General features: G+C 40.7%; 2 protein-coding genes across 11 annotated transcripts in view; both read left to right on the top strand.

Moving 5' to 3' along the window:
- dok7a (docking protein 7a) overlaps positions 1-2,619 on the top strand; it is a 102,405-nt gene extending 99,786 nt beyond the window's left edge. For all 5 annotated transcript variants that reach the window (XM_077202063.1, XM_077202064.1, XM_077202065.1 and 2 more), the window contains one exon: positions 1,693-2,619. In XM_077202063.1, the coding sequence (XP_077058178.1) occupies positions 1,693-1,838 (146 nt within the window). In that variant the 3' untranslated portion in view covers positions 1,839-2,619. The remainder of the gene's footprint in view (positions 1-1,692) is intronic.
- Positions 2,620-8,353: 5,734 nt separating this feature from the next.
- Positions 8,354-22,611, top strand: part of slc24a2a (solute carrier family 24 member 2a) — a 168,463-nt gene continuing 154,205 nt past the window's right edge. For 5 of the 6 annotated variants that reach the window (XM_077202068.1, XM_077202070.1, XM_077202069.1 and 2 more), the window contains exons 1-2: positions 8,396-8,703; positions 10,227-11,207. In XM_077202068.1, coding sequence (XP_077058183.1) covers positions 10,341-11,207 — 867 coding nt within the window. In that variant the 5' untranslated portion in view covers positions 8,396-8,703; positions 10,227-10,340. Of the gene's footprint in view, positions 8,704-10,226; positions 11,208-22,611 lie in introns of all 6 variants that reach the window. The other variant, XM_077202072.1, reaches the window with a different exon arrangement.

Raw genomic sequence — 22,611 nt, forward strand, 5'->3', positions numbered from 1 at the left:
TGCTAGACTCAAGTTTCTGATCCAATAAGTGTATGATGTCCTTCAAAGCCCAGACAACCTGCATTGCTGTGGTTTAGCTAATACCCCAGCATACCCACTGTGCCTGGCAAGAGGTTCCTTTCCTTTTCTTTTCGAGCACATCTTGAGCTGCTGCCCGAAAGCCTTGGGAGAGGGGAGGGACAGGTGTTGCAATGACCAGGTGCTGAGTGCAATAGCTGACACCATCTGCATTGAGATCCAATAGAGAAAACATCAGCTCCCAGTGAGGCACAACATTGCCTTTATCAGGGTGAGAGAGAAACATCAGGTGGCTGCTAGCCTCAGCTCATGATTGGCTGCTGAAGTTTGACCTAGGGAGGCAGCTGAAGTTTCCAGAAAACATTGCAAGAATGACACTCAGCCCAGATTTGATCTTAACATCTGTCTGTTCCAAGCAAGTGGTCATGTTGAAACTTACTATGCCTTGGGAATGCCGGATAGAGGAGGCCCATGAGCACAAGAAGGCCAAGTATCTCGAATTGGCAGAGGAATGTTATGTAGAAGGCATGGGTGGAGGGCCCGCTGCAGGGGGTTTGCAGGACAGTCTCTACATCGGACACTCAGTCTTCTTGGTATTAGAGGGTTGCAGGAAAAAAACAGCCACCAAGAACATCACAGAAGCTGTGGAAAAAGCATCAAGGGGACTGTGGATCAAGAGGGGTGATCCATGGGGTGGTGCGCTACTTGGACACAAGACGGGGACTGATCACACCCTGCTGGGCCGCCCAGGCCAGGGTGTCTGATGATCCAAGACCCGAAATGACCTGTGACCCTGGGTTTATCACTGATGATGTGTCTAAGTTGAACCACTGGGTGTTTCAGAATCCATAAACTTGCAATTGCCATTGCAATAAAAGAAAAAAAAAATACTCAGCTGGTGAGATTGTCGTAGTTACCTTTTTCATTTTTTATACTGTGGCAGACACAAGCTTCCATAATATGAATTATTCATTATTAAGTTAAACAAACAAAGCACCTGCTTTTAAGTCATTAACAGTCACATTCAAGATACAACCCATCTGACAAAAACCGATTTTACTCTTTCTAAAGCAAAACAGCCTGAAGCTCAAATACAATAATAAATGTCACTCACTTTGATGCAAGAACAAACATCTGAAAATATCAATTTCACTAAATACTGTGTATTTATATATTGTTTATCATTATTTGTTTATATATGGCTATAGTAGTTATTTAAGATATTTATCTATGAATGTGTTTTTTTGCTAATTTATATTTTTTTAAATTAAATATATTATGATTTATTATGTAATTTATTCCTGTGATGAAATGCTGAATTTTCAGCATCATTACTCCAGCATTCAGTGTCACATGATCCTTCAGAAATTCTTCTTCTAATATGCTGAGTTACTGCTCAAGAAACATTTCTTATTATTATCACTGTTGAAAACAGTTGTGCTGCTTGATACTTTTGTGGAAACTGTGATCATTTTTTTCAGGATTCTTTGATGAATAGAAAGTTTAAAAGAACAACAATTATTTAAAACATAAATATTTTTTAACATAAATGTTTTTTACTGTCACATTTGATACATTTTATGAGCCTTTCTGAAGAAAAGTAATATTTTAAAAGTAATAAATTAAACTTTTTCAGGCCAACATCAACATCTGTCTTTCTCTGGTTCTGTTCAGGGAAAAGCTCCAGTAAATACGCTCAGATTGACATCGCAGCGACCGAGGCGGCTCACAGAGCAGGTACCCAGCATGCACTGGGGCGAGAAGAAGGGCTTCAGAGACTGGAGCTGCAGAAGAGAAGACGAGGACTGAAAGAGGACTGAACTGAGAGACACTTCATGTCTCTTGCTCTAGACAAACTGACCAAACGACTACATGTATGTGATGACAGTAAAACACAAAAAAATAAGTATCTAAAGAAGTTTCCACTCATTTTCTCATTTAGTCGACTGTGGATTTCACTAGTGAATAGTGAGTGAGTGTGCAGTGTCTAATCATAGCATATAAAGTGTTTTAAATACAGTAATGTACAGTAATTTATACAGCTCACACACACTGATTAGATGAACATGTTAAACACAAATTCAGTGTACAGTAAGCCATAAATACATGGATTGATAAAATATCTGTATTATCATGTTAGATGAATATGTGCAATGCACAGAACCAAAAATGCATTTTTATTAATTTCGTTTTTTATTAATTTATTTAGTTTTAAAATGCTGAATATTACTTTCTAGTTGCATTTGTATTAAATATGCAGCCTTTACTTTTTAGTCTTTTTATTAACCTAAATTAAACTCTAGTCAGGTGAAGACAATAATTATTTAAATGAAACTACTGATTTTGTATTTTAGATTAATTTTGTAACCAGAAAATCATGCATTGCAGGTGTTCAGTGTCCTTTGTAGATCACATGCTGTATTTTCTCATAGTTTCAGCACTGAAGAAAGTGAAGAGTTTGAACTGCGATATATGAAAAACATATAATGCTGCTGCTAGATATTGTATTAATCAAAGTTTTGTGACAAAAGTAATAACAATAATGCTAATAATTATCGTTTGTAAATACAGGTGTAAAATAAAATAAAAACTAATGTTCAATACTGTTTCTTATTATTATTATTGGAAAGTTAAGTCAATTTAATCTGGAGACGCAGTTATATTGTCTCGCCGCTAGAGGACAGAGTGAGGCTTTAGAAACGGCAGTGAATGGGAATAAGCCTGGCATGAACACAGTGTGAAGCTGGTGGAAAATAGAAACATCTATTAGCCTAGTATAGAATCATCTCCTCGTGTTCCTGGTGATTATCTTCAAGAGAAAGGAGGAACACTGGAGTTTGGTGAGGATTTCTAAACATAGCTACACCATGATGACCAACAAGGGTGTTTTAAAGAAATTAAAGGATTCAGAAAATAGTTCAATATCCCAGCTGTTCTAAGGTCGTATTGATATTCCATTTAGTTTTATAACTTTATTTTTTGAATGTTCTCTAGACGTTCAGGACGTCCAGTTTTTATTTATTTAAATGTTTTAAAAACGTTCCATGAACGATTTGTGCTGACGTTGTGAGGACGTTATTAAAGACCATAAACATTACTGGAAGAACGTTTAGCTTTGAAAGCATTGCCAGAACTTTCTGAGGATGGTAATTGGATGGCATTGATTCGCACTGACAGAAATAAAAAGGCAAACTGCATTAAAGTTTTAAATCTACACTGCAAGCAAAATGATAAAGGTGACCTCAGGATTCTGGGGCCGGATTCACGAAAATCTTAAGAAAGAAGTTAAGAAAAGTCTTAAAACGAATTAAGAAGTTATGAATGTTCCTAAGTGCAATTCTAGAAAAAATATTTTCCTTAAGAAAATGAAAGGCTTTGGTGTTATTTGATTGAAAGGCGTGTAGGATATTGCTGAAGACTCGATGAATGAAAAACACTGTAGTCCATGTTTTTAAACTGCCTGTAGATTACCGTAGTTATCATAATACGCGCTCAGTCTACTGTCCTCGCGACTAGTTTTACGGGAGTTAATCACTCGCTGTGATTTCACTGCATTGTGTCAAGTTAAAATATTTTAAAAGAGCCCGTCTCAAGGTGCAGCGGTCTTTCCCATTCATTTGCGCTCCGTGGGCTATTTTCTTGCGCTCCCACTATGCGTCCTGTATGTGCGCTGCTTGCAGAGATGGTGCGTCTCCCCATCAGCTACGTAGTTCAGGGCTGCGTCCGAAATCGCACTCTCTTCATGGCTAGGCCTATTGGTACTTACTGGTAAAAAAAAAAATTTTATATAGTATGAGTGTATATTCTATTGTATGTGTGACATCATAGGCTATAGCCTATAATATATATATATATATATATATATATATATATATAGGTACTAGCCTACTCTATATCAATCTTCAAGATCTGAGTAAGGACAGATTACGCAATCATAAATTGATAGAGAGGTGAGTTAACTCTAGCAGACTGTTAATCATTACTCACTCTGAATTGTGCTCATCAATCTAAATGAGATTGTATGTGTGTGTGTGTGTGTGTGTGTGTGTGTGTGCGTGTGTGTGTGTGTTAATGAGGGCGAGAGTGTTCTGGATTCTGCGTGGGCAATTGTAATAGATTCAGCAAAAAAGTACTGCATAGATCTGCACAGTGTATAGAAGCAATTACCCGAATAAACATTCCCAAACAACAAACACACACTCACGCACACACACACACACACACACACACACACACACACACACACACTCATACACACACAATCACACACACACAATCTAGTTTTATGTGACTCATTCCAGAATTGCAGGTACATTTCAATTAGAGAAAGAAAACAAAAAATAGGATTTAATTTTTCTGTTAAACTTTTTTTTATTTTCATAGAATGCACTTTAAATTCAACATTTTCATTATTTGCTGATCTTAAACTTGTAAGATTTAAAATATTAACACTGAACATCAATGCACTAACAGAAAAATCTGTCAACTCTGTTATAGACAAATTGGGTTGACGATAACAGAGTTGACATTTTCCACCATTTTGTGCTTTAGCTCTAACCTCACCTTCACTGCTTTCTGGAGTTTCACTTGGTGCAAGTCACATGCTTTTTCTACAAATACTCTGGAGGTTTTGTTTTGTTTTATAACAGAGGTAACAGAATTGACCGAACGTAGGGACAGACACAACATCTATTTCTTTATTCATTAAATTACAAATAATACAGAAAAATATATATTCTATGCAATTGTTTATATAACTTAATAGAATAAACACAAAAAATATTTGAAAATTAGACTTAATTGTTTCATGATAATTCAAGTTTATTGTATGAATCAGGAGGCAGAGACAGGTGGAGTGGGAGTCATTTAGTTAATATTTCCCATTATCTCTTTCCCCTAAATATACATAAAGCATTATTTTTAGTGATAGTGTAATATAATTTGTGTTAATATTCAAAACTGATTCAAAAAAGTTTTTTTTTTTTTTTTAATAAAAGAAGGTTTATCTGGGAGACTTGAAATGTACCCCCAATTCTAGAATTACTCACTTCATTTAGCCAAGACTGCAAAGTCAACTCTGTTACAAATATGTTAGACCTATCACTTCTGCCACTAAAGATTGCTTTATTAATGATATTCCTGATCAGTTTCATCTCCTCAGCATCCCAGATAGCTTAGAAGAACTCGATATTGCGACAGAAACTTTTGACTCTCTCTTTTCCAGCACTTTAGACACACAGTTGCTCCTTTACGCTTAAAGAAGATAGTCCAACGCCGTGGGACAAGAAGCACACTCAGGCCCTTAAGAGAGCAGCCAGAAAAATGGAGCGCAATTGGAAGAAAACAAAACTAGAGTTTTTTTTCCCCGCATTTCATGGAAAGAGAGCATGATTGCGTACAGAGAGGCCTTAAAAGCTGTAGATCTGCTTATTTTTCAACACTATTAGAAGAAAATAAACAAAACCCTAGGTATTTATTTGAAACAGTGGCTAAATTAATGAAAAATAAAGCTTCAAGCCCAGACATTTACAAGCAGCACAGCAGTAATGACTTTATGAACTTCTTTACTTGTAAGATTGATAATATCAGGGAGAAAATTATAACTATACAACCGTCTACTACAGTATCGCACCAGGCAGTGCCTTATAGTCTCCCTGAGGAAAAATTTGATTAATTCATTGCTATTGGAGAGGAAGAATTTTCTAAACTCTTTAAATCATCAAAATCGTCAACATGTATGTTAGAGCCTACACTGACTAAGCTATTGAAAGAGATGCTTCCAGAGGTCATAGATCCTCTTCTTAATATAATTAATTCATCTTTGTCATTAGGATACGAACCAAAAACTTTTAAGCTGGCCATGATTAAAACGCTTGTTAAAAAAACGCAACTTGATCCTACAGAATTAGTCAATTACAGGCTGACCTCGAATCTATCTTTTCTGTCAAAGATACTAGAAAAGGCAGTATCCTCATAACTATGTTCCTTTTTAGAAAGAAATGGTATCTGTATCTCTCTATTAGCGTTACTCGATCTTAATGCTGCATTTGATACCATTGATCACAACATTCTTTTAAATAGACTTGAAAATGATGTTGGCATTAGTGGAATTGCATTAGCATGGTTTAAATCATACTTATCTGAACGTTATCAGTTTGTAGCAGTAAATGAAGAGATGTCTTATTGATCAAAAGTTCAGTATGGCGTACTACAAGGCTCAGTACTAGGACCGCTGCTGTTCACTCTGTACATGCTACCTTTAGGAGATATCATTAGGAAGCTTGGCATTAGTTTTCACTGTAATGCTGATGATACTCAGCTCTATATTTCTTCACGCCCTGATGAAACTTACCAGATTCTAATTATTAGACAAAAAATTCCTCACATACTACCCTAGAATACTGTCTAACACTTGATGGCTGCTCTGTCAAGTCTTCGTCGTCGGTTAGGAACCTGGGTGTGCCCTCTATCTTTCATTTGAAAGTCACGTGTCTAGTATCTAGTAAAATATATCTAAATTACGTCATATGGCTCAATGACAAATGCGGAACAGTTAGTTCATGCGTTCATGACATCAAGAATAGATTATTGTAATGCTATTATGGGTGGTTGCCTTGCACGCTTAGTAAACAAACTACAGCTAGTTCAAAACGCAGCATCTAGAGTTCTTACCAGAACTAGGAAGTATGACCATATTAGCCCGGTTCTGTCAACACTGCATTGGCTCCCTATTAAACATCGTATACATTTTAAAATATTGCTGATTACTTACAAAGCACTAAATGGTTTAGCTCCCCAGTACTTGAGCGAGCTCTTAACGCATTATAGTCCATCACGTCTATTGCGATCTCAAAATTCCAGCCAGTTGATAATACCTAGAATATCAAAATCGACTGCTGGAGGTAGATCCTTTTCCTATTTAACACCAAAACTCTGGAACAGTCTTCATAACATTGTCCGGGAAGCAGACACACTCTGTCAGTTTTAATCTAGACTAAAAACACATATTTTGACCTAGCATACACATAACACATTAGAGACTTCTATAATTCAATGTTAGGCTGCATAGATTAGGTCAGCCGGAACCGGGAACACTTCCGATAAATCCTGATACTTGTTACATCATAAGCAGGATGGCATCTACGCTAATATTAGTCTCTCTGTTTATCCCGAGGTTTACCAGAGTCCGCCTGATCCAGGCCGTATCCGGATCTGATGAAAGATCTGTGCCTGGACATGACGAAAACGCTGTCCTGAAGTGTCAACTAGTCTCTCCCCTGTGAAGGCCTCCTTCCCTTTACCTCTGTGCAGATAAAATGTTGTCGGGATAATTCCGGTTCACGTTGCGATAACAGACTGTATCATAAAATTTTCAAGGCTTGTACCTTGGAACTTATTTCATGGTTAGCATTCTTAAGTCAACAGGCACTGTTTTGTGCAAATGAGCGGCCGGATCGCATTAAGGTTTTTCTGTCAGAATGGTGTTGTGTTAACGGTCCCTAAGTTAATAACCAATGATTGCTGCGACGGAAGTGAATCAATCAAAACTAACTTTAGCTAGACAATAACTTTATTCTAGAGCTGCTGTAAAGCCCAAACAATCTGTTACTTTAATTTCCTATTATCACTGTAAAGCTGCTTTGAAACAGTCCACATTGTTAAAAGCACTATATAAATGAAGGTGACTTGACTTGACACACACACACACACACACACACACACACACACACACACACACACACACACACACACACACACACACACACACACACACACACACACACACACACACACACACAAATGACACAACAAACTGACTAAACACCAGCAACTCCTACACCCCAACACTTTCACACTTCTGTCTCCTGAGAGTGCAAGTAAACACAGCCATTATTTTTGAATAATAAAAATGAAGAGTCAGCTCGCTCAAGAAACTGAATAAATTAACTCACTCAACACGGACAGACTCATTATGAAGCAAATAAGGGCTTATATCTCTTTTTTATGTGTGACACAGCTTTCATAAAAAATAAGCATTTCTAAATCTCATTACTGTAATTGATTACTGCAAAAACAATATATTTTGATATTGTCATGGTATGTGTAAAAAAGATTTATTTATTTGTATATGTTACCATAACCAGAGGCAGCATTTAAAAACAATACAGTGTCTGTCAATTATGAATGGTAAGGGAGGGGGAGTGGGAACATGATGATTCGTGCTTTTTCTATCAGTCTAAACTCGTGATGATGTGAGACTTTTCCTGTCGAAGAACGCCTCTGCTGAAACCACGGTAACGCTTCCACTTGGGCCATTGTGATGTCACAGAAGCACACGGCTGCGCGGAATCGTTGCGTGCGAAACCTGTGCGCTCTCTCTCTCTCTCTCTCTCTCTCTCTCTCTCTCTCTCTCTCTCTCTCACACACACACACACACACACACACACAAAGAGAGAGGGGCTGTGGTCGGTTTGAACATCGCTCCTCGCCATAGGTTATGTCAGGGAATAAGAGCATGAAATTGGACACAGAGATGCGCTCTCGGAGCTCCGCCCCTAAATAACATCATCAGCATCATCATAGTCGGAAAGAAATTACTGGAGGGTACAAGAGAGGACACACGCGGACTGTCAACCTGATGTATACGTCGCGCCGAACCGTCGCGTTCATCCATCACCTCTGAACGTAAGTCACATTTTTTTCATTTATTCGATCAGTGAGCTTATCAATGTGTTTATTTGCTTTTAATATACAGTTCAGAAATGGTGCGTTGTACATTGCACATGATGTATCATTAGTATTGGTGTTATTAAGAGTATGAGCAGACAACGTTGCGTTAGATCAGAACTTACCTTCATATATCAGACTATTGATTATTTAGCTTATATCATTCATATTTCGGCACACAGAGCTCAGAGGTCATGAGAATCACAGGTCTGTTGCATGTCAGACAGACTGTGATTATTCAGGTATGACAGCCATACCCCCCTTTAATAACAGCATGATAAATGACAGCATTATTAGAAGTGACATTGTCAACCATGGACAAATGTACTGATGATGTTAATAACATGAATGACAAATGACTATGAGAGAGAATAACAACGCGACAAGCAAGGCGTTTAGAGAAATAAAGATGTTTATTTATTTAATTATTTACCTACATATGTCCAAATATCAATATTCCCAAAACAACAAATTAAACCAACTCCCATTTTCCATTATTATTATACCTATTCATACTTATTAATGCAACTATTAATTGTAATAATAAGAATAATATGTATTATTTTCAGTGTAAGTAAAACAAAATATAGACAGATTTAGTACAGCTAACTAATCGTACTTACCAACTGACTCAACACTTCCAGTTTTTGTACTGCACTTTCTCCTGCACTATAGTTTCTGGACAAGGTTTTTTTTTTTTTTTTAACAACTCTTAGCACTTAATTTGTATATTTTCCAGCCACTAAGCCTATAAATGCTTCAATACAATATAAGGCCATACTAGTAACTCATTTTAATATGCTTTAAAGAAAATATGTTAATAAAAGACCTATTTTAATCAGACTTCATGGCTTTCATTCGTTCTAGTATTCTAATATCACTATCACTGAGGAAGGAATAGTCTTGATATAGCGAGGAAGAGAAGACTTAAATGTGCTGTAACACTGGCAGGAGTAGATCTGAAATTAAACTATGATATTCTTATAAATTTAGGTCTTCAGAAAACATCTTTATAGATAATAAAAACATTTGTGTTCATGGCAGTCAGTAGTATGGCAAAGGCAGTAGTATTGCTGTTGAAGAATTTGAGCTTTTATTTAGATCTTATTTGTGGTTATATAAGGTTAATGCTGTGAAACTGCTGCGTAGGGTATGAGAGCGATGCAGACATGCTTTTGACATTGTGCCGTTTCACTGTGACCTTGAAAATGCAGACGCAGCTGTGAGTAAGAACAAGTCAGCAATCGCAGATGCTCGCAGATTCACACATTGCACACACACACATTGCACACACACACACACACACACACGCACACGCACACGCACACACACACACACACACACACACACACACCATTTACTTAGTGCACTTGGACATACGTATATGCATGGACACTGACCTGGCAGCATAGATCTTTTTGGCTTTGTGTGATGTGTGATTAACCCCCACCCCACCCTTTCTGTGTGATTATTTTTCTCAGGCTAATATGAGGAAGCCTCTGCTGTGCTGAAGGACATCTGAATTCCACAGATTTATTGTACAAGTAGCATTCTCAGCATGCGCTAAGCCTAACCGTAGCGTAACAAGAGAGCACATGAGTGTTGAAGCAGAGAGAATGGCCATGGCCTCTGACGTGCAGCACAGTCAGATTGTCTGTACTCGCCAGCGCTTAAGGAGAAAACTCAGGCCTGCGCGGGTGATCAGCCTCCTCATCAGTCTCGTAGCAATAAGTGCAGTGGCCTTCTCATGGCACTCTACTGCTCAGTGGGAGGGGCTTCAGAGCCACGCCCCACACAGAACACTGCTATCCACACACCTGGGTTACCACAGTAACCTCTCAGAGGACACGCCCATAGCCATGCGCTCGTCCGCAGAGTCAAACGAGAGTCAAGGGGACTATCCGACTGACCTGTTCAGCCTGGAGGACCGTAGGCGTGGCGCTGTCGTGTTACACATGTTCGGCATGATCTACATGTTCATTGCCCTTGCCATCGTTTGCGACGAGTTTTTTGTCCCCGCGCTTACGGTCATCACAGAGAAACTCAAGATCTCAGATGACGTGGCGGGCGCCACCTTCATGGCGGCCGGGGGCTCGGCTCCCGAGCTCTTCACCTCAGTCATCGGCGTATTCATTTCCCACAGTAACGTGGGCATCGGAACCATTGTTGGCTCCGCTGTGTTCAACATCTTGTTCGTCATTGGAATGTGTGCTGTATTCTCGAAGGAGATCCTGAACCTGACATGGTGGCCTCTTTTCAGGGACGTCACCTTCTACATCATCGGCCTCATTATGCTCATAGTTTTCTTCCTGGATAACTACATCACGTACTTGGAGAGTATCAGCATGCTGCTTGTCTACGCCACCTATGTGCTCTTTATGAAGTTCAATGGGACAGTAGAGACCCTTGTCAAGAGCATCACGAACAGAAACCAGGTGGTGGAAGTGGAGGCTCAGCCAAAGGTGAGTTGACAACATCTCTTCCTTCCTCTGTCTGACCAACCACTGTAGACCCCCCTTTTGAATTGGGGACTGGTTAAGTAATTTGGTCACTGGTCTGATTGTAGAGAGTGATTTATGGGTAGGATTAGTGAAGTAATAGGAGATACCACAGTGACCCAACCAGCTTCCCAAACATACCAAAGTTTGAAACCCAATGGATAAGCAGAAAAATACAAATGATTAGGCCTATTTCTTTTTAACTACGCAATAGTAATACTGTACTAGGCCCTATACCAATAGGTGGCCACACATTGATGGGGTTGTGTAGGCCAGGGATCAACAACTTCTGTCCTGGACGGCCGTTGTCCCGTAGACTTTTACTATTTGGTTAATAATACGTGGACAGTGATTGAAAGGTTATTTTGCCAGACAGCAGAATTAGGGGGAAAACAGAACATAGTGCTGTTGGCATGCACAAGAGATCCTGAGGATGATGAAGAAACATATAAATTCGAAAAACCCAATACTGGACCCAAGTCAGAACACAAATGTTGCCAGGCAACAGGTAGAAGTTGTCTTTATGGCATACACTCAGATACAAATGCATATGTTCATGCATGACAGTGAATATAGTTTTCCTGCAGTTTCCTGTGTTTTGGTTCTTCATTAAGGAAAAGCTCTTCATTTGTGATGCAGTAGTCATGGATGCAGCCGAAATAATCCTGTAGGCTTTATGTAGCGTAATCCATTTGTCTCCGCTACTGCAACGAGGCCTCGACTAACAATAATCATGATCTAATACCGCAGTTTAACCTTTAGCCTAATCCCTAACCCCTGCAGTTGTCAAAGCATCTTCAAGCACCACATGAGTAGTTTCACAATTTCCAAAGGAACGTCGCTTAAAAACCTCTTGACTCGGGGTTGACGTCACTTTGTTAACATCATTTACATTTACTATATAGAATACTGTCTAAAAATATTGAGAATGATAACAAAGCATCATTTGAAAGCTCTAAGGGGTTATTGTCAATCTACGGTGCTACAATATAGATCCTCCAGCAATAGTAATATTGTAATTTGTGCAAACAACAAACATGCAAAATCAACTTCATACCTTTGTTATGAAATAGATGAATCGATCCAATCCGGCGACCTTGGGTAAAATTTCCATGACAAGCATCCATTGAAAAACAGCACTTTTTGTCCACAAAAGAGCTAAATCTGTGAAATATTGATATATTGTCCATTGTTTATGTTAGATTTCGCCTGACATATCTACCCTCCATCATTGTTCTTCAAGAAAATATGCAACCTGAGCACCGTTTATGTTGTAAAAGTAAAACTGTATATGATCTTATACATTAGACTCTCACAAACAAATGAGCCCACCTCCAAAGTTTATTTTTCAAAATAGGGCAGTAGTTTTTTTTTACATCTTCAGAGGCATATTCTCCAGCCATTGTCATTGTAGTAAATCTTGACGACAAAACTTTAAGCCAATGCCAAGACGATTCCAGCAGCGTGTGCGCTGTTTATCTTCCGCATGCGCACATAGAGGTATTTTTATGATAATGTACAGCTTTCTGGACTAGGGCTGCACAGTATATAATTTTAGAATCTATATCGTTATGTGCGCATCCGCAATAGTAAAGGGATCGTACTTGATCTGTGATCTATAGTGGCCAGTTGCACCACGGTTCAGAATGCATGTAATCAGCGTATTAAAGGGGAACTTGGCAACACAAACCATTTCTTCGCTGATTTTCACTTTTGTTTGTCGCATGTTTTCTCAATGAGCTCCCCCAAAGCTGTGGGGCGTTTTTTTCACAACACATCATAAAAAAAACACTTGCGGCACCCTCCTCCCCCTTTCTATCGCTGCTCATGTGCATTTGTTATTATCTGAGCCGGCCAACTTTATCGTGTGGCGCTATGTCTACCGAGGTGGGTATACACATACAACAATACACATTGAGGGGGGCGTGTGTGTTTATGTCGAATTGCCGTAAAGCAGTTTGTGTTTCTCGCTCGTTCTCGCTTCTCACAAGACTTTCTATTTACAACTTACTGGGACGTTAGTCCCCATGTTGCAAGGTTGGTTTTCCGCCTGGGAACGCTGGGGGGAGCGGGGAAAGTCACCATTTTCACCAGAACAGGTTATTTAACCATCCAAATGATTTCTAAACGTTTTTATTAAGTTGAAATATTTGCCAAGTTCCCCTTTAATTACAAAGTTTAACCAACATAGAGTGAAATTTTATCATTTGTCACTTTATCATTTTTATCATTGTTTTTAAGTTTAAACATCAAGTGCAAGAAGACTGTATCTCGCCCACTTTTTTCTGAGCGCACACACACAGTTGCGCAGACAGCATGGTGAACACAGAATTCATAGTTTCTTTCTCTTATTTTCGAGCTTGAACAAATACATGCACACAAAATTTAGTAAAAATGCCTGTCTCTGCGAGTATTCTCGAAAACACACTCGGTTATGTGTTGTAAACAATTGAGAAAGAGAACGGTGTCGTATCATCCGTGCATAAAAATATCACAATGTAGGTTTTTTACAATATCGTACAGTGAATGTCTTTTGTCTGAATGATTGGCCATCGTTGCGATCATAGTTTATGCATAGCCTCCAAACAATTGCTTTTGGAGGCCGATTGCTGTCTGAATCAATATATATATATATATATATATATATAGCTACGTTTTGTGTGAATTTAGTAATACAAGCTAAAACGTAACACCAACTTTTAACAACATGCAATTATTATTTTATATTTTTTTTAAAGAATGGCTTAGTATATGTGGCACATGTAAAAGTAAGTGTAACAGCTTTCACTAGCCCTCAGATCATTTTGTTATCAAGGGGCACTTTGGAGCTCCAAGTGGCCTTTTTTGAAAAAAGGCACTAGTCCTACATTTACATTTACATTTATGTATTTAGCTGACGCTTTTATCCAAAGCAACTTACAATTGCTATGTATGTCAGAGGTCGCACGCCTCTGGAGCATTCAGGGGTTAAGTGTCTTGCTCAGGGACACATTGGTGTCTCACAGTGGATTCGAACCCGGGTCTCTCACACCAAAGGCATGTGTCTTATCCACTGCGCCTTCACCACCCCTGAAGTCCTTGTAGGAATTTCATTTTTTGTTATATCATCCTGTTACGACCCTATGATTTGTATTTTGTATCTCTGTTGCTTTGTCAGTCTCTCAGTGTGTCTGTTTAGGAACGTCTGATTGGTTCCTGACGGATGATTGGAACGCCCATCTGATTGGTTCCTGCACGATGATTGCCGCTCGATCCTGATTGGTGCAGATTGTTTTAAAAAGAGACATCATCACTTCCTTTACAGGAAGTCTGGAGATATTGTGTTTTGAGCAGAGAGAGAGTTTGTGATTTGAGTGTTAAGAGTTTTGAGACTGAGTCAAGTCAAACTTGAAACATAACTGCTTAAGACTTTTGTTATTGGATTCACTGTATTTCTAGCTGTTGCAAGCATCTTTATTATTATTATTATTTTAATGATAAAAAGATGTTCTACAAAAAACATGTCCATTCCAATATACTTCCGCATGTTCAGCACCTTTATTTTATTCCTATATTAATTCTGACTTGAGCTTGAAAAATAAAGCTACAAGTGTATTCTTTCAAAATATACCACAACTATGCACATACTCCAAAGGATTTAGGAAATGCAACCATTTAAGTTCAAGCATGTAATTTTCCTGTTTGGGGCTCAAAAGGGGGGAAAGTTTCAAGGGCTTAAAATAGTCTGCTGTGCATTTTGCTTCATTATACACAAATCTAATTTGGTGTTTAAGCAATGTGCATTTGGCATTGTGATTTCAGCTTTAGCGTTTATTTTTATTTTTTGTAATTTGTATCGTTCAAACAAAGCTTTCTCTGATAATAAGAGCTGTTTTAATTTTTTATCTGAAGAATGTTGCGACGTGGTGACTATCGGTTACTGACAGTTAATTTTTTTCCCCTTTTACATCTGCACTCGTCCAGGCCCTCCATCTCAAAACACCATCATTGCCGGAAAATTCTTTATCATCCTATACTATGTCTTTTATTGTCAGGTGACATTCACCCATGTCCATGTCCTAATGTGGTAGTTTGTCCTGGCTCGAACAAAGGTTGAGTTTTGGATTCCGGATCATTCTTGGCTGAACGAAATATTGCTGTTGTGCAGGTATGACCGCCAAGAAGAGATAATATCAGAATCAGAAAGAGCTTTATTGCCAGGTATGTTTACACATACAAGGAATTTGTTTTGGTGACAGTAGCTTCCACAGCACAAACAGAATAACAGTGACAAGACACAAATATTAAATGGAGCCAAATGTGATCAGCATGTCTAATAAGATACCTTGCCTTTGCATCGATGATGGCGTGGTTGGGGTGGGTGCTGAGCTTTGGAGAGGGGAGTTTGGAATGGCGGGCTACTGGGGTAGCAATGTGAAGACGAAATTCGGACGATTTGTTTGAAGACTATTTTAATGTAAAAGGTTTTCATTTTGTGCAGTAAAAGGTTTATATTTTGTGCATTTAAATGTAAGGAGTTTATTACCAAAAACTGATGAATTAAGGTGGTTACTTAAAAATTGTAAACTGTGTATTTTTTGCTTAACAGAAACATGGTATAAAATTATAACGCACCTACAGTAGGAAGGATCGCAACAGACACTGAAGGGGTGTTTGTATTTTTATTAGATCATACATTAATTTCAATGTGTTAGATATTAATGTTGAACATGAGTTATTGTTCTTAGACTTGTTAATACCTGCAACTAAGCCAATAATGTTTGGATTATTAATTATAGAGGATAATTATAATGCCCTGCAGTCATTATGTAAATTATTTAACTCAACCCAAATTATAAACAAATCTACTAGAGTTTGGGAAGGTGGGGAAAGTGCCCTATATCTTATTCTGGTGTCTGATGTGAAGTATATTTCTCAGTAAGGAGTAATAGAATATGGCATTAGTGATCTTCTGTACAAGGAAACGTAGTAAATTAAAATGTACTAATCATAAAACAGTACTGACTAGATTGTTAAAAAATATAGCATTGAAGCATTTAAAGATCAACTTATTGAGTTAAATGGATGCTAAATGATGATTGGACACATTTTAGTTTAATTAATTAACATATAAGTTTTATTTCTTAAAGTAGTGGATAGAATCGCCCCCCTTAGACAGGTGAGAGTTAAGCAAGGATCTAGTCCTTGGATGAATCAGGAAATAATGGAATTAATAAAAAGCAGGAATAAGGCTCTTTTGATTTATAGGAGAACTAAGAAACGAGAGGATTAAAGGAATGTTTGGAATACATTTTGTTAAGAGATTTTATCTAGATGCTGCAGATATTATAGTTCCAACTGTTGCATTTATTGTAAATCTTTCTTTAGGAAAGGGTATAGTCCCATCTGGCATAAAGATAGCCAAGATTAATCCATTATACAAACAAGGAAATATGATCCTATATGATCCTGGAAATTACATCTTGTCTCCGTTCTTAGTTTGGCTTAATTTTTTTTTAGAAAAGGTCGTGTATAAACAGATGTATCAGTATGAATGCAATAATGGTTCCCTTTCGATGTCACTCCAAGTCACGTCGGATGACGACGAATGGGGTTTCGCTTAGAAAGCCTATCGACTTCGAGTATTACAAAACGAGCCAATGGCAAAGAAATGCCATGGGTCTGCAGAATGTGCATAGCAAATCTCCGCCTTACCTCGTGGGTATAAAAGGAGGACGCCGGCAACATGGAGATATGTTTTCGCTTCGGAGCCAAGAGTATCTCTTCACTCCACAGCCATTCCTGACTTCACTCTATGAGACGAGCCATTCTCCGGTGTTGGTGTGACGGCGATCTGCAGCGAGTTCACATTGCCTGCTGATCTGTGCAGTGATCTGCCAGTGAGTGTGTTTCTCCCTGCTTGCTTCAACATCGTGGTGTTTTTTCCTCTCACAAAAGAGCTTGCACGCGGCACGTCTTTTTATAGACGGCTCGCCCGTGCATTTCTGGTTGCGGTTGACTCATTTCCGATTTTGATGGGCACATTCTCTGCTCTGTGTGCTTGGGCTTGATCGCGCTAGAGCAGCGTTTGTGGATGACTCACGTTCTCCCCGCGGGAACGTGATCATCGCGTCATTAAGGTCGAGACTTAGTGATCTCTTTAGAGAGAGAGTCCCCTCATCCACACACCGATCTGACACTCTCCACGTGAGGTGCTACTTCGGCTGGTGGCCACGGTGACCTGAGGGTGTTGGTGTGGAACAAAGGCGCCGACTCTCCGTCCGTGCCCCACCCCCCCTCTTTATTGACGCAACCCAGTGAACGTCACAGGACGCCCATGGGCCCGTCTTCGGACCCCCCTCGGGTGTCCTTTGGCGTTCCAGAATCTGATCTGTTGTCCATCGCAGCATCACAGGGCGGGCTAGAATCTTCAGGAAGTGCTGCCACTTTCGGATGTGCATATGGCATTTGTCGAGTCAGATCCTGAGATGATGGCCATGCTTTCCCGGGCCGCCGCGAGCATTGGACTAGAGTGGAACCTTACACCCTGTCCTGTGCGCTCGCTGCTGCACGATTGGTTTTTGGGTGTGGCCGCTGACACCTGTCGGCGTCCACTCCAATACCTTTCTTCCCGGATGTGCATCAGGAGATCTCGAAATCCTCGAAGACCCTGTCTTCCAGCGATCCCTCGTTGATCTTCTCCGCTCTTCCTCCCCTCCACGGGGCCGCTGCCCATGGGTACACTGGGGTCCCCCGGTTGAACACTCTGTTGTGATACTAAAATATCTGTGTCCTCAGAGTGCTTCATCTCGGCGCGATCCTAAGCACCCGTCCGAAGCCTGTAGTTTTTCGTCTACATTTGTGGCGATGCCATGCCATGGTCATTCTGCTGGTCTACCTGGCCCAGGTGCTCATGGACATGCAGGAGGGTCGGTCTGACCCAGGTCTCTTCATCGAGCTGCGCGCCGCCACTGACCTTGCTCCCTGAGCGACGAAAGTGGCCACACGCTCCCTGGGTCAGGTGATGTCCACCATTTAAGCCTCAGAGGCTCCTGGGGCATATGGCATCCGTAGCCACAACATCGCCACTCGGATTGCTCATATGAGACCGCTTCAACTTTGGCTTCGCGACCGAGTCCCGAGGTGGGCATGGCAACATGGCACCTTCCGAGTACCAGTTATTCCAACCTGCCGTCAGACCTTCACCCTGTGGTCGAACCTCAGTTTTCTACGGGCCGGAGTGCCCCTGGAACGAGCTTCCCGGCATGTTGTTGTAACGACAGATGCCTCCACCACGGGCTGGGACGCCATGTGCAATGGACGTGCTGCCGCGGGCTCCTGGACAGGACCCCAGCGTCTTTGGCATGTCAATTGCCTCGAGTTGCTGGCTGTGCGTCTTGCTCTGCGCCGCTTCCGGGCCGTGCTCAAGGGTCAACACGTACTAGTCTGATCAGACAATACCGCCACTTTAGTGTACATCAACCATAAGGTGGTCTGTGCTCCCGCCGTATGTCGCAACTCGCCCGCCACCTCCTCTTATGGAGTCAGAAGCATCTGAGGTCGCTTCGTGCCATCTATATCCCCGGAGCCCTGAACTGTGCAGCCGACGAGCTGTCACAGCCTCAGCCCCTCCCGGGAGATTGGCGACTCCATCCCCAGTCGGTTCAGCTGATTTGGGACCAATTCGGGGACGCACAGATGGATCTGTTCGCCTCTCTGCAATCAGTGGAGCTTAAGTTCCTGTCAATGAAGACAGCGCTCCTGGTTGCACTGGCCTCCATCAAGAGGGTAGGGGACCTGCACGCATTCTCCGTTTGACAAAGCGTGCCTGGAATTCGGGCCGGCTTACTCTCACGTGACTGTGAGACCCTGACCTGGATATGTGCCCAAGGTTCCTACCACTCCCTTTCGGGACCAGGTGGTGAACCTGCAAGCACTGCCCCTGGTGGAGGCAGACCCAGCCTGGGCACTGCTCTGTCCAGTATGTGCTCTCCACAACTATGTAGACAGAACGCAGTGTTTCAGGACCTCAGACCTGCTCTTTGTCTGTTATGGTGGGAAGCTGAAGGGAAAGGCTCTCTCCGAGCATAGGTTGTCTCACTGGATAGTGGACGCCATTGGTTTGGCGTACCCAACAGCAAGGTCGACGGTGCCCCCTTGGTGTGACTGCCAACTCCAGCGGACTGTGGCGTCCTCTTGGGCTCTAGCACATGGCGCCTCGCTAACAGACATCTGCAGAGCTGCAGGCTGGGCGAAACCGAACAGATTCGCCAGATTCTACAATCTCCAAGTGGAGCCAGTGTCCTCTCATGTACTCGCTCCAACCAGCTATTACTGGACCCGCTCAGGTGTCTTCGCTTGCTCGCCATTCCACTCCACGGACTGGATATGTGCGATATTCTCCTCAGGTGAGCTAACCCGAAAGCCCTGAATTCCTCCAGCGTTCTTGACGTCGCCGCTAGTGTCTATTGCCTGCGCGTCGGCTAGGTGCCTCCCGTGTGCATGGTCCCTCCTCTGAGCGACCCCCACGTGTGTATTTCCACTGTAAGCCTCTCTGAGCATGTGTCTTTCCCCTTGGCAAGCCACCTTGCCACCCCTGGGGTTGAAATATTCCACCTGCGGCTGGACCCCCAAGTGTTCTCCATATGCATCCCTCCGGGTCATATGTGTATTCTTTAAGAATCCCCCCCCCCCCCCCCCCCCCTACTCTGGGTTGGCAATAATTGCATTTTTCCTCTAAGCTATGGGATATGCTCCCCAGTGTACCTCGGTATTCCTGTGCTAAATAGGAGTCCTTCGTCTGTGCTAGTCTCACGACAGGGATCTCAGATTTACGCAGGGCTGGAAGACAGCAGTGAAGGTGGCATGATTAGACTGATAACCCCATTTGCCGTCATCTGACTTAACTAGTGACATCGAAACGTCCCTGAGTAGGGAACGGAGACGTTACATCTTCCTGCCACTTCGCTGTACTGCGGGGATCGCAGTTCAGTCTCGGCTCCTCAGGGAAGAAACATATCTGCATGTTGCCGGCGTCCTCCTTTTATACCCACGAGGTAAGGCGGAGATATGCTATGCAAATTCCGGAGACCCATGGCATTTCTTTGCCATTGGCTCGTTTTGTAATACTCGAAGTCGATAGGCTTTCTAAGCGAAATCCCATTCGTCGTCATCCGACGTAACGTCTCCGTTCCCTACTCAGGGAACGAGGGTTACATACGTAACCGAGACGTTTCATTTATTATTTTCAGTCAGGTTTTATAAGATCCTATCCAACGGATACTTCTTTACTTTATTTCACAGATTTTATAAGGAAGCAGATTGATGGAGGTAAAATGTGTGGAATGGTACTCTTGGATCTCCAAAAAGCTTTTGACAGTGAATCATTCAAAACTGTTAGATAAATTAAAGCTGGGTGCACACAATTTACGATAGTCCTTTAAGATTGTTGCTTGTCAGACTGTACGAACATGATCCTTGATTTTAGCCGTGTCACACTGTAATATCTCAGTTGTCATTAATGGCAGTCGAGACGCATTAAAAGCAGACGCACGCAAGAAAACTTTTTTTTTTTTTTATACATCATCAATCAATGACACGTTTGGTGACAGTGAGCTGCATTACATGTGGTGGCTACAAAGAAATCTCAAACGTTAATTTTGGTCATGGCCTGTTTTGAAAAAATTAATTTCTTGCTAGATATGATAGTAAATTTTAAATGATTTGCATCATGTTTAGTGTAATGTCATTTTAAGTACACATGCATTTCTTGGGTGTCTGGTCTGTCTCATGTATGGTTGGTTAAGTTACAGAAATCTTAAAATAACTTGATAATGTTGGTTTTAGGTTTCAGTAGTTTTACACATTGAAGTATCCCATTTTAGACATCTTGATTGGAACACAACAGACTTGCACATCTTAAACTAAAAATGCTACACAAGATAATCAATAAAAAAGCTCCTTTATATTTGTATAAATTTTTATCTAGGGTAAGTGAGAAACATTGTTAAAATACTAGGCAAAGTCTTATGAATATCACATTGTAAAGTTTTAAAACTATGCGGAATAATATAACTAGTGGAATAAGTTGCCTTTGGATATTAAAGTTATTTCAAATATAGTGTTGTCAAAAGTACTAACTTTGGTACCAAGTCGGTAGGGTAGGCCTACCAGCATTCCTCTCTAGCATTTTGAGCGCTGTTGAACGGATTGTTAAAGGGCACCTATTATGCCCAGTTGAACAAGATGTAAAATAAGGCTCTGATGTCCCCAGAGTGGGTATGTGATGTTTTAGCTCAAAATACCAAACAGATCATTTTTTACAGCATGTTTAAATTGTCACTTTTTGGGGCTCAGAAACACTCGCTGCAGACTGTAGTGCAGTGACGTCACATATACACGTCACGTATGTACTTATGTGTTACCACGCATGTGCAAAGTATGGCGTATCGTCATATAATACGCATGTGCACACGTGCAGTTCATTTCAATCACTTACGGCGATAGATTCGATGGCAGTAAGTCAACAAGCATTATTTATGCTGTTTTAACAATTGTACTTTTGTGTTAACGGCTTTTAATTGTAAGAGATGCCATAGAGCAGCTATTCCCAAACTGTGGTCCGCGGACCACTAGTGGTCCCTGAGGGTACTGCAGGTGGTCGGTGGATGGTAAATATATATATATTTTTTTTTATTACTTAATTTTACCACAATTTACCAAATTCCCATAAAAAATAAAAAGTAAAAAGAATATCTAGGCCTATATTGATATAAAATTCAAATTAAATTGTCAAGTTATTGTGTGATTACTAAAATAGGCTAGTGGCTCTCGGCCGTGACGTTCAAGTTCAGTGCCGTTAGAACCACAACATGGATCGGTGGATAGCAACCGATAGCAACAGGTTCTCTGAAGAGAAAAGAGGCAGAGGTAACGAAGGCCTGTTATTATTTTAATTTCCAGTTAGTTTCTTGATTTCGCGTTTCTGAAATGTTTTGCGGATGTGCTGTTAAGTGGACAAACACAAGCCTACTTTTTGAGGACTTGTAAAACTCTGAAGATTAATAATCCCCTAAAATCGCCAAAGGTTTTGAGATGTTGACTATATCCAAGTGTTCTTATTACTGTATAGATTTCATACTCCATTGCTATGGAAATAAGCCTGTTGTTCAAATGAACGTGATTATGCCCTCGGGCGCTTGAGTAAATAACGTTACGTAAATTACCAAAATATGTGGCAGACGTTGTGTGCAGTAAACTTTCTTTTAACAAGCCTGTTGTACTGATGTGATGACCAGTTATAGTTTTAGTGCTAGTAAGCCTATTTAGAGGTGCGGATTAATTCAGGTAGGACTGTGTGTAGACATATTTTATTATGTAGGCTATTATG

Source organism: Siphateles boraxobius, unplaced genomic scaffold (assembly GCF_051911475.1).
Source record: "Siphateles boraxobius isolate OS27281-9 unplaced genomic scaffold, OSU_SipBor_1 48, whole genome shotgun sequence".
In the NCBI taxonomy this organism is placed as follows: domain Eukaryota; kingdom Metazoa; phylum Chordata; class Actinopteri; order Cypriniformes; family Leuciscidae; genus Siphateles; species Siphateles boraxobius.